Source organism: Oryzias melastigma, linkage group LG6, assembly GCF_002922805.2.
Source record: "Oryzias melastigma strain HK-1 linkage group LG6, ASM292280v2, whole genome shotgun sequence".
In the NCBI taxonomy this organism is placed as follows: domain Eukaryota; kingdom Metazoa; phylum Chordata; class Actinopteri; order Beloniformes; family Adrianichthyidae; genus Oryzias; species Oryzias melastigma.
This window is the reverse complement of record NC_050517.1, coordinates 30,568,735-30,581,333: the sequence shown is the minus strand read 5'-3', so window position 1 is coordinate 30,581,333 and position 12,599 is coordinate 30,568,735. Positions and strand designations below refer to the sequence as shown.

The 12,599-nt window shown below is 39.6% G+C and overlaps 1 protein-coding gene across 2 annotated transcripts in view; it reads right to left on the bottom strand.

Moving 5' to 3' along the window:
• Nucleotides 1–2,546: 2,546 nt before the first annotated feature.
• Nucleotides 2,547–12,599, bottom strand: part of lg6h12orf4 (linkage group 6 C12orf4 homolog) — a 19,596-nt gene continuing 9,543 nt past the window's right edge. For both annotated transcript variants that reach the window (XM_024281702.2, XM_024281701.2), the window contains exons 12-14: nt 8,320–8,377; nt 7,876–7,943; nt 2,547–3,506 (exon numbers count right to left, since the gene is read on the bottom strand). In XM_024281702.2, coding sequence (XP_024137470.1) covers nt 3,414–3,506; nt 7,876–7,943; nt 8,320–8,377 — 219 coding nt within the window. In that variant the 3' untranslated portion in view covers nt 2,547–3,413. The remainder of the gene's footprint in view (nt 3,507–7,875; nt 7,944–8,319; nt 8,378–12,599) is intronic.

Below are 12,599 nucleotides of genomic sequence, written 5' to 3'. Positions count from 1 at the left end.
GTGGAGGACCCAAACGCAGGAGACCAGAAACTTAAAATATTGGATTAACGGAAACATGACAAAATTCCATGGAGAACCAAAACAGATGACCTGACAATGACGACCTGAAAACCAGACACGTAAATACACTGAGGTCGATTGACTAAATGAAGGCAGCTGTGGACGATTAACCTGAATGTTGTGAGACTGACGGGAAAAACAGAACATGACAAAAAAAACCACAAAAACCCAACGACAGAAACATGACATTTGTCAGATTTACCCCGCTTTGACATTTTGCACCAAACCTCTTCCAACTGTAGGTGGCGCTGGTGAGCAGTAGCAAAAGAAAAGAATCCCCTCCTCGCTTGTTCAGTTTGAACACTATATGCTGAACACGATTTTTAGTACGTTCTTAAACAGGCGTCATATGACCGGTGTGAACATACCTTTGCATGTTTGGAGCCCATCCCTTCTTGGATTGGGCTACTATGGAACGTGTCCTTGACTCCGCCCAAATCCTTCACCACTGTGGTCCTTTCCTTGGGTGGTGGGCCTACAAGTTGGCGATCTCACCTAGTCTTTTGGGGTTGAGTTGACCTGGTCCCATGGGAGAATGCCCAGCCACCAGCTGCTCACCTGTGAGCTCCAAACCCTTGGGCTGACTCCAGGGCTTTTATGGACAGAATTTCTAGACACACCTAGATAGTCTGGTTTGGGGACCACAGAATTTAATCTCTGCTTTTGCAGATTTCCAATGGTCAAATGCAAACATCATGACCACAAGGACTAGATCGCAGATCCAAGCGGCTGACTCTGAGTCAAATGCAGAGAACAAATTTCACAAATCTAAATGTGTGACAACTAATAGAACTTTAACTTAAAATCTTCAACAGACCACTACAGTGTCCTGCATCCCTCTCTGTGGAGTTTTCCAGCCATGTCCCACTGAAAGGAGGTCCTGGGGAAGAACCTTGGATGCTGTTACATCCTGCTACTATTGCTGGACCTTTTTCCATCCAGTCCTTCTGCTCACCTGCCAGGTGTGGCACATGTGCCTTAATTGGCACCTGCTGGCTATTTAAGACAGAGGAGGCCGGAGCAAAGCAGAGGACTGAGGAGCCGGTTGAGGTTTAGTTGGTGTGGTGCTGGGTTGTTTTCCCCTCTTTGTCCTCAGCAGTCTTACGCTGCTGGGTTTTATTTTAGTTTGGGGTTGGTAGTCTTAGTTTGCAGGCTTTGTTTATTTGTTTTCTGTAGGTAGTTTTGGTTAGAGGGAGCTACTGACTCCCATGGTTGACATGTCTGGGTCGACAGTCTCCATGACTTATTTTTTGTTTGATCAAGGTTCTAATCCCTTTGGACTTTTTGTTTTAACCATCACACTAATTGTTTTTCAGGACAGTTTCTTTGTTTCTATTATTTAATAAACTGTTCCTTTTTCTCACTGTGTCCAGTTTTGGTTTTCCCCCGTAGACATGAGCCAGGTCTGCCCATTGAGGCCGTATCAGATGAACTTCTTCCTGTTACTTTTTGAATCTTTGAGTTTTATGATGGCAGAAATAATTCAGAAATAATCCTCTTCTTTTTCCCATTGGTACTTCTGTTTTTTTCAGGTTTTTTTCTGTTTCAACCAAGCCAGTTGACAAAGATTTCACATAAAGACCTTTTCAGATTTATGGTCTTCTTTCCATCTCTTTATTTAGTTGAGACGATTCTTGAAAAATGGAGGTAAATGTTCTTTGTCTCCCACTACTGTCTTTCCTTGTCTTGTATCCTTTTGAAGCGTCTCTGATGTTTGAAGATGTCAGCCGTTTCTTTTTCTTACTGCTGCTTCTGACCGGAGAGGTCTTCTTCTGATATGACCAATGCCTTCAGTTTTCTTTTCTAGAAAAGGTATTACCAGAATTTCGAATTTGCTGATAAGCTTCTCTTCTGTTTTCTCTTCAATGATCCACCAGCAGCTATCGGAGGACCTCATCAGTGTCTTCAGTTCCTAGAACAAGGAAGCACTATTTTTGTATTATGTGTGTCTTTTTTCCAAGAACATTTATTTCTCTGCTACTTTACATGTCCAGGTGCCAAATCTTTTCCTTTAATAAATGTAAACCAGTAAGACGAACTGGGGAAGACAGAATCTCAAGCTGAGATGACAGCAAGTTTGCTGCCCAGACACCCAACAGTCAAGGACACCAAGACTAATTCCAAGAACGTCAAACACTCAAAACGACATGCTTGCAGTTTGACAGAAGCTGAACATGGCAGCGCAATAAAAACACTTGAAGGTTTCATCATGAGTCTATTTAAAACCTCATAACTTTCAGGGTCACTGGCTGTGCTGTTTACTGCTACAGTTGATGATTACTCTGTTCATATACCCAAAACCTTAAATAAACATGGCAGAAGCAGCTAAAATGATAACGTGTCTGAAGTGACGCAGAGGGATTAAAACCGATGAAAGAGGCGACTCATCACTTCAGAAAGATTATGTCCCTGCGGATAATTAAGAGTACAAACTGTGTGAGCCAAAATATCAGAGGAAAAAAAGAAAATGGTTACGAAGACATGGCTGAAAGTATAGTTTGCAATATATCCCAATGTTGTGTTTTATTTACATAAACAAAGTAAAAAAATCAATCAAAAAGCAGTCATTTGACACAATCATTCTGAAGAATAAAGAACGAGCTTTTGTGAGTGCAGCCTTGCATGAATCTAACAGAACAACAACATTCTGTACAGGTTTTATCTCCTACTGTTGAGTGGGGATGACGGGTCTTTAAGAACTGAGTCGTCCGTTTCTGCACACGCAGCAGAAACGCTTCCATATTCAGACAGGATGTGTCGCCACGACTCTGATGTACTGTTAAAATACAAACAGTCACCCTCGTAACATCTCATTTAAGGAGGAAAGGAACTCGTCTTTTCTGACGGCGACCCAACTTCTACATGAAGCCAATCAAGCGTGATATTAAAGCGAGGAATGGATGAGAAGTGCTGTCATTTTCAGAAACAGATTAACGGATTAGTCCACTTTTATTAACAACACTTAGGATTCTGAATAATAAAAAACAAATTATTCTGCTACTGATGGAAAACAACAAATCCCATGTAACACAGCTGCTTCTAAAGGTTCCTCAGATTGACTGGATTGCATATAATCACAATATTTTAGTAAACGATTCCTCGTTTTCTTTATCTGCTAGCTTGTTTTGCATTTTTTTAATGCTCAAACCCGAATCCAAACTGCCAATGGTCTTTGATTTGCTTTGGAGCGGCCCACTGGAGGACAATAGTCTCACCTGATTGATAAGTGCTATAATGTCAATATAACGTCTCAGATTTTCAATGGTCAAATACACGAATCTCTTATTCAAATATCTTAGATTTCCAGAGTAACTCCAGTGCGTAGTTTCCTCTGAGTTCTGCTTGCGAACATGTCAGTGCTTTGACGTGAGGGTCAGTGTCGAGGAGACTCTGAAGATCTGAGGTAGCATGTTGCTCAGCTGGTAGAACATCTCCTCTGAGATACTCTGGAGACAAAACAAGAGAAAACACAATCAGGCTTAGACACCAAAGACGACAGATCCATGCAACAAAAATCTGGTCAAACAAACACAAACATGGACATAACTGAGTTTAATTTTCTAGTTTTACATTAAAGCAGGGGTCACCAAACTACGGCCCGCGGGCCGGATCAGGCCCGGGCCGGCTCCCCACACACCATCAGAAACCCTGATCCAGACCCACATAGAACCAGACTTTTTATTTCACTCTTCTGCAGTCTGAACTTTGACGGGAGAGGAGAGAATATTTATGGGTTTAATGATTCACTTTTTCTTTCTTTAATAGTACAGAAGATATCATTATTCATGTTCTCTACGTTTTTTGGACGTCTACAACTCTTCAGCTCTTTCTGCTAATAAACTATTCAGCTCTTTTAATGCTAGCTTTTTCCACTGTTTTGGCAGTTACTAAAGATTTCTAGGCTAATTTCAGCTACACGCTAACTGTTTTGGCTAATTTAGGCTAATTTGGAGTTTAGCTAATATTTCAGCTACATGCTAGCTGCTTTGGCTAATTTAGAATTTTTCTTAATTGTTTTGGGAAATTTGGCATTTCGCTAATATTTTAGCTAGCTATCAGCTTTAGCATTTTCAGTTATTAGCTTCAACGTTTTTAGCTATCAATTTCAGTATCTTCAGCTACTAGCACTAGCATCTTCAGCGGCGACATTCAGCTCACAGCATTCACACTAGCATTATCACAGGTAATGTCATATATCTAGTTTTTATTTTTATTTTCTATGAATATTACAGAAATGAATCATTTAAAATTTGTCTGTGTGTTTTTCTGTAAAACCGTAAATATTTACGTTTGTGCTGTGATAGTCAAACTTTTTCTGTTAGCCTACAAACCGACCCGACCCCCCATCAGAGAAGAAAACAGGTCTGTGGCCCTCATCAGAAAAGGTTTGGGGACCCCTGCATTAGATGGCTGCCACCAAAACAAAAAACGACATTTGTTCACAGAAACAAAGAGAAAAAGAAAGTTCCAGAAACCACAGACGTGCTCTGTTCTGCACACATTTGTAACGTTTGTTCTGAAATCTGGTTGTTTAAATTCTCTCTAAGCTTTTGAGAGAACAGTTTATCTTCATTCTTTGTAAAAATCTCTGCAGCTGCTTTAAACTTCCTTTGTACACTAGATTGTGTGCTGGAACCATTGAAATGTTATCTGGGCTTTCCTTTAAACCTTAACTGTCAAAGTGAGGGCAAATATATATATATATATATATATATTTATTTCTTTTGTAAATAACCATGGTATATGTGCCGGATGAACTGTTTTAACGCACGCTGTGGGACCTGCAGCGCCGAGGTAAAGCGAAGGACTGCTGCCACATCAGATGTAATTATTTGCCTTAAAGAATATTAACATGTTTATTCTTTTTGATTAATCGAGTGCGTTAACGCGTTAACGTTCACAGCCCTAATAAATACAAAAAGGAAAAATGTTCCGTAAAAGTGGTATAAATCTAAACATAATAAACATGAATCTCCGGTCTGAACAACTTTATTAGCAGCATCTTCATAACCTGGATTATTATTTGAATGAAAACGACAATAAATCCTGTTTAATGCAGATGTCTTTTATTTTGAAGTCGACGGCTCTTCCTCTGTTTTCTGTCTGGATCTTTTGTGCCAAAAGAAACGTTACTAACACGCTAGTTTTGGGCTTTTATTTGGCGTCGGATCAGCCGCTGTATGAAAGCAGCGGATGGATTCTGGTCACGTGATCGACCAGCTTGACCTGCGTCAAAAATGAATCACATGTGGTGCAGAGAAACCCAGTGGTTTTCCAAGATAAAACTTCCTTCAGAATCAGATTGTGGTTTTGTTTGTTTTCTCTGTGGGCCAGAACCAACAGACCAGAACCAGTCTGCGGCCCGGTGGAAGGGGAGAGTCAACTAGGACTGCACAGAGTCCAGATTCTGCAAAATGAGGTCAGGTTGAGATGAAATGAGCTCGACTGACCTCTGATGTCTGACTGTCAGACTCCTTCTGGGCTGATAGACTGTTGAGGAGGACGTCTTTGGAGGCTCTGATGGAGCCCATGAGTTTGCTGGAATGTTCACTCTCGAGAAGACTTTCCGCTTGTGATTAGTTTTATAATTACAGATCACAAATTCAGAATAGTTGGAGAAAAGTTGAGGAACGTTTCAGACAGATGAGACGAATCGTCCTTTTTCTAAACGATGTTTTTAGCTTTGAAACAAATGTCTGAATGTTTCATAGGTTAAGACTAATGAGCAGTTCATTACATCTTCAATTAGAACATGAATGGAGCAGTTCTCTATTTTTGTTCAGTACATTAGAACCCTACTGGTGTTTGACCCGTTTTGAGTCTCACAGAGGCGGATCAGGACTCTTTGGGTCTAAACCAGCATCAACATTCCTTCGGTTGTCCTGATGTGGAGACGGTCTTTTGGGAGGCCGAGCAGTCAAACGGCTGAAATGAAGAATGTGAAGTCATCCTGAAGCCAGACAGGCAGCATATACTTAGACACGGTCTGTCTTGGACGTGGGAGCTACAATTGTCATTTCACCGCCTGCTATTTTGACGTGAGCCTGAGCATGTAGCTGGCAGGAAGTTCGTATTTGGTTTCCTTTGATGCGTCTTGATGTATTATCTCATCACACGGTGCTGTAGACTCTGCTGCCTCCCTGACAAACCACAAAGGCTGCAGGAACACAACATCCAGATAGACTGGAAGAGAACCGAGTCATCTGCAAAGAAAGGATCCCTGTAAACGGAAAACTTTCCTGTTTGGAGTGTAAAACTGATGCGGAGTAAGGTTTTAGAGAGCACCTAAAATCTATCCACTTATTGGACAGCCTTGACTGAGTCATGTGACTGAATCTTAGCCACAGCAGTGAAAACGGCAAACAAAAGAGGCTGGGCTTTGATTCACGGTGAGCTTTCCAAACATTAGTTCTTCTCCGCCTTCAGAAGCTCACGCTGCAAAGCCAGGTGTGTCTTTTGTGATCTCAGGTACATACGAGGCCTAAAGTCCACATCTCCTTAGAGAGAACTGAAAGCGTCCCTATATGGAGTCAACAAGGGAACAATCGGGCACCTCAAAGCCCACATGTCAAGGAATTCCAGCTCTCACTGCTCTCAGCAGGAGGTCATAGGTCAACACATTACACTACGTTACACAGTACAACACAAACACAGTACAACACAAACACAGTACAACTCAAACACAGTACAACACAAACACAACACAAACACAGTACAACACAAACACAACACAAACACAGTACAACACAGTACAACACAAACACAGTACAACACAAACACAGTACAACACAAACACAGTACAACACAAACACAACACAAACACAGTACAACACAAACACAGTACAACACAAACACAACACAAACACAGTACAACACAAACACATTATACAGCAGCGTTTCACACAGAGCCACCGAAACATGGAGAATGGATCAACACTAAACCCAGAGCAGTGGAGACTTGAGAAGCTTCTGTCCTTCCAGAATATGTATAAACAGTTCTCCTGATTATGATCGACAGCACGTGTCAAAGTCAAGGCCCGGGGGCCGGATCCGGCCCTCCAGGTAATTCTATCCGACCCCCCAGATCATTTTATTTTATTGTTATTAATGACCCGATGTTATCTTGTTCTCATTTCTAACTTGTATAATTTTGACAAAATATATTTTTATGGAGAGTAAAATATTAAAGTTATTTAAGGTTTAAGTTGATTTATTCTGGAATAATATTCCTGCCTTTTTATTATTCAGAATTATGGTAAAAAGTTACAGTTTTAAAGTTTTAAAAATTGATATTCTGCTAGTTTTATGGACTATTTTGGCATCTTTTAGGACGTTTAGCTGATATTTCAGCTACATGTAGCTGTTTTGACTAATTTAGGCCTTTTTTAGTTGTTTAGGCTATTTTGAAGTTTAGCTGTTTTTTTAGCTACATGTTAACTGTTTTGGCTAAGCTAAGTTTTTTTTTTTTAATTCTTTAGGCCAATTAGGCATTTAGCTAATATTTTAGCTGGCTATCAGCTTCAGCGTTTTTATCTATCCATTTCAGCATCTTCAGCTGCCAAATTCAGCTTCCAGCATCACACTAACATTATCACAGGTAATGCTATATATCTAGTTCATAATTATGTTAAAAAGTTACAGTTTTAAAGTTTTATAAATGTAGTTTTAGAGAGTTTAATTAATGTTTATCCTGTCCGACCCGCGACCTCAGGTGTGTTTGGGATTGTATGATTGAGTTTGACTCTCCTGATCTCCTGTTCTGGTCACAAGTCACCAGATGTTCATCCCTGACATCCCAGTTTCAGCTGGTCTCACCTTTGGCACCACAAACTGGACTGTGCGAGAGATACCTCCATCCCACGAGGCCATTTCCATCATAAAGCCTGCAAAAGATTGTGCTATTATATTCATTTAGTGGAAGCACAACTTCAACATTTCAGACGTTTAATATGTTTTTTTTTTATCTCAAGAAGAACTTTTACTAAAAAAAACTATCAGCCAGTGAGGAGAGTCGACATCTTTCATGGAAATTTCATGAAATTCTTCTTCACAAACAAGTAACTGGGAATTTAAATAAAAACATTGGTATGTTTGTACAACTATAAATTAGATGATAAATCAGAACAAACAAAGCATCCCATAATAAAGAGTGGCCAGAACAGATTCTGTTGTATTCTGCCTCATTCCATATATTTTTACCCAATTTAATTGATTTACTTTAAGAAACACTGAACATCCGTGAATCATGAAGTACGTTACCTTTAACACATTTGAACACCAGCTCGGCCCTCTTCAGGCACCAGGGGATGGTCATCTCCTGTGGAGCAGACAGAGCGTGACTTCATGGACTGATTCTGGTCAGAAAAACTCGGATGTCTTTGAGTCTTTATGGATCATCTTCAGAACCAAACGTATCACAGCAACAGACCCTAGAAACAGAGGAACGTCGCCCACACATCAGTTTATCCCACATATCTGTAATAATACCGCTTTAAAATGCTTCACATATGTAAAGAACATTTGAACTTCAGGGAATTGATTCCAAACAGTTTTAAACGACATCAGAGCCACTTTACAGTTTCTCTGTGAGTTACGTCCTTCTTCCTGTGAGTTCTCCGTAGGTTTGGCTCCAGGCTGGTAACCTCAGACTCGTCACGTCTGCAGACGACGTTTCATCCAAGCAAACACACAATCACACACATCCTTAGACTGACAAATGTTTCACTCACATCCCAAATCTCAAAATCTTTTACGTTTTTTAAGAAGGGACGGCTTTGTGGTTCCTTTTTTTCAGCCACAGATATTTTCAGCTTAAAAGCATGGACTCGTTTGTTACATTAACAAGGAAAACGTTGCTTTTCTGTTTCCTTCAACATTGTTTAAACACACAAACCCTGAGCTGAAGGGACTGCCCTCCTCTAAACAAACACTGTTTGCAGGAAAAGCCACGAAAAGGCCTGTACAAACACGTGAAGGCCTCTTCTGAACGAGAAACCACTTAAAAGAGGTTAGCAGATGCATACGTGTTGATGTCGATTCAGCTATCAATTAAAGGCCTCCGACTCCCACAGCCTCAGAAAATTAGAATGCCGCTTCTGTAAACAATCAGATCTCGATCAGACATGAGAAAAGAGAAGCAGCGCTGGGCGTGTTGTGGCAGGAGAGCAATCCTGACAGAAAAAAATAAAAATCATGTGAAAATGAAAGTGCAGCTTTTTGTTGTGAGGCGTTGAGGGAAAAAAAGGTCAAAGTATTGACTGGTACTTCTATCTAAAACAAATACAGGAACACGCTGTACAATTTCTGTTTTTGTAGAGTCAAAAACTGAAACAAAACGCACAAAAATTAGCTGACAAACTCAGAAAAAATATGAAAAATGTCAAATTATGATAAAAAAATTAGAAAAGTTCGTCTCCAAGTTGGGGATTCAGCATATATTTTCAACAAAAGTAAACATGGGGCATTTGATGTTCTTGAAATGTGTTCACACTGGTCAAGCAGGGAGGGGCTTCTCCTTCCTCTTCTTTTCTTACTGTTTATCAGTGTGTTCAACAGTTGAAAGAGACTTGGACCAAAATGTTGAAGCAGTCTAATCTTTTGGCTCGGGCACGAACCAGAAACGTTTGATGCATTTCTTTAAAAAACGACAGTACAGGAGCATTCAAACAGAAAAACCAGACATTTAACTTCTCACCTTTCAGCCAGAAACTCCAGACAAAGAAGACCAAAACCACGTCAATGCTTCAACAATGACGAGAACAAGCAGCGAACTGACTGACTGTGTTTGATATTGACACATCATTAGACTCTTTTACTCTGTTCTCATAATTACAAAAACCTGAGATAATATTTCCCCACATTCCTGATAATAGAGTAAAGCAGAGGCCGTCTGAGCTGTCATCAGCCAGTCGGATCAAAGCTGTGGAACAGACAGAACCCAACCGAGCGGCAACACACACAATCATCACTCAGGACCAAAAACAACACACAGCAAGTTCGGGCGACTGACAACAAAACGGGAAGAAAAAACAACCCAGAGAGAGTTTGACTTCTTATTCCTCTTTCTGCCTCTTTGTTGACTGAAGCACCAGGAAATAAAAGGAAGAGAAACCGGAACAAATCCTGAGATGCAGAACCGACGCACACAAGCTAAACAAGAACACAACATTTAGGGAATTCACAATCTAACTTGTTTTTTTAGGTTTAAATGAAACAATCTCGCTTTTCGTGATTTCTAACCTTAAAAAATTCATCTTAATCATCAACAAGAAAAGTTGCATTACCTGTAATAATGTTACTGTGAATGCTTTTTGCTGAAAATGGTGACACAATTTACTTTATTTGCTGGACGGATTAGCTTAAAATGGTAAAGTTATTAGCAAAATGTTACATTTGCTAAAAGACTGGAAATTTTATTAGAGAACCATGAAAGAGCGCTGAAGTTGACCAAAATTTCTGAATGTGTAGTAAAATTGCTTTAAAATCCTCATGCCAATTTTGAAAAAACAAACAAACTTCAAATTAGCTCAAAAAACATCAGTAGATGCTAAAATTAGCCAAAGAAGCTAGCATGTTGCTTACATATTAGCTAAACTCCAAAATAGCCTAAAATTCCTCAGTAAATTAAACTAGCCAAAAACGTTAGCCTGTTGCTAAAACAGAAGCTAAACTCTAAGTAGCATTATACAAAATCTGAGTAGATGCCAAATTAGCCAAACAAAAAAGGCTAGCACATTTCTTAAATACTAGCTAAACAACTCAAATAGCCTAAAATTCTTCAAACTAAATTAGTCAAAAACGTTAGCCTATTGCTAAAAATCAAGCTGAACTCCAAATTAGAATAAAAAAAAATCTAAATAGTTACCAAATTAGATAAAAATGCTAACATGTTGCCTAAATATTAGCTAAACTCCAAAATAGCCTAAAATTCCCCAGTAAACTAAATTAGCCAAAAACGTTAGCCTGTTGCTAAAAGACAAGCTAAACTCTAAATTAGCCTCAGTAGATGCCAAATTAGCCAAAAGAGCTAGCTTAATGCTAATACACCAACTCAATGCCAATTTTTTGAAAACTACTATAAAAGAGAAAAATTTAGTCCATCAATAAATATATACAAATACGTTTATGTAAAAATCCTGTATTTAAAATCCTGCTCATTCATTTCCTATGGGTCATATTTAAAAAATGCTCAATATTTTTTTGTCACTTTATTTTATACTTTACTCCAATATCACTTTAAAAATACACAATTTCTGTTACATTACTTATATCCACGGTGCAATTTCTTCCTCTTTATTTTCCTTTTGTCTCCGCACTATAACTTTGTTTTCTTTGTAAATATTTCAATTGTCTAATTGTTCTAATTTTTATTGCCTGACCTTTTCTATCTGTAATGCTGCCGTAACACTGGAATTTATCCACCGAGGGACGAATAAAGGACTATCTTATCTTATTTCAAAAACTAAAGTTTATAAATACCAAAAATACGAGCATTAATGTCCTGAACGAGCTGAACGTTGTGATACCAAGATTGATGAAATCTCTGAAAGAGAGATTGAGTTTTTAAACATACGGTAGAAGCAGGAGAATCACTAGCTCAGTCCAGTTCCTACTTATACAGTCAATGGTACCTACAAAGAAGAACGCACTGTTCCTTTTGTGTGTCTTTGCATGCAAACACAAAAATAGCACGCAACTATGCAAACCTTGATGCAGCCAGAGGCCTGATCCTGATCACTGAGTGGACTCTTTCCACATGTGGGAGTCATGACGCAGAATCTGATTTAAAGAATGTTGTGTAACCAGATCCACGACACGAACACGAGGAAACTACAACATAATTACAGCCAGTCTGTAACCAGTACGACTGGACATGTGATAACAAACTGCACATTCATCATGAACCAGAGAACATGTGAAGCACATATCATGCCTGCTAACACGCTGCAATAAAAATGGAAAAGTGAGAGAAAAACGAGACAAAAGATGTTCCATCGTTTCATTTAAATTAGGAAAACTGTGTTTCAACTACAAATCTGAACTATTGAATATCTATCCACTATAGATTTTTATCAACAAATGATTTCCATCATTTAAACATTGTGGTTCCAGAGAGACTCGGCTTCCCAGCATGCACCCAGAACATCCGGACAGGGACGGGCTGATACCGATATTTTCCCTGCAACTGTGACCGATGGCTAAAGATGAAACAATTCTTTGTCAATCTGTAGAAAACCAATTAAATGAGCCTGTTTGTGTGCATACGCGCAAGTGAGAGTGTGAACCTGAAGACCTCCAGCTACCAGAAGAGACTTCCATCCATCCATTTTCTTGACCGCTTCTTCCCATATGGGGTCGCGGGGTGCTGGAGCCTATCCCGGCTACTGAAGGGCGAAGGCGGGGTTCACCCTGGACAGGTCTCCAGTCTGTCTCAGGGCATCAATCACACGCTCATTCACTCTCACATTCACACCTAGGGGCAAGTTAGAGTCACCAATGAACCTATGAAGCATGTTTTTGGACGGTGGGAGGAAGCCGGA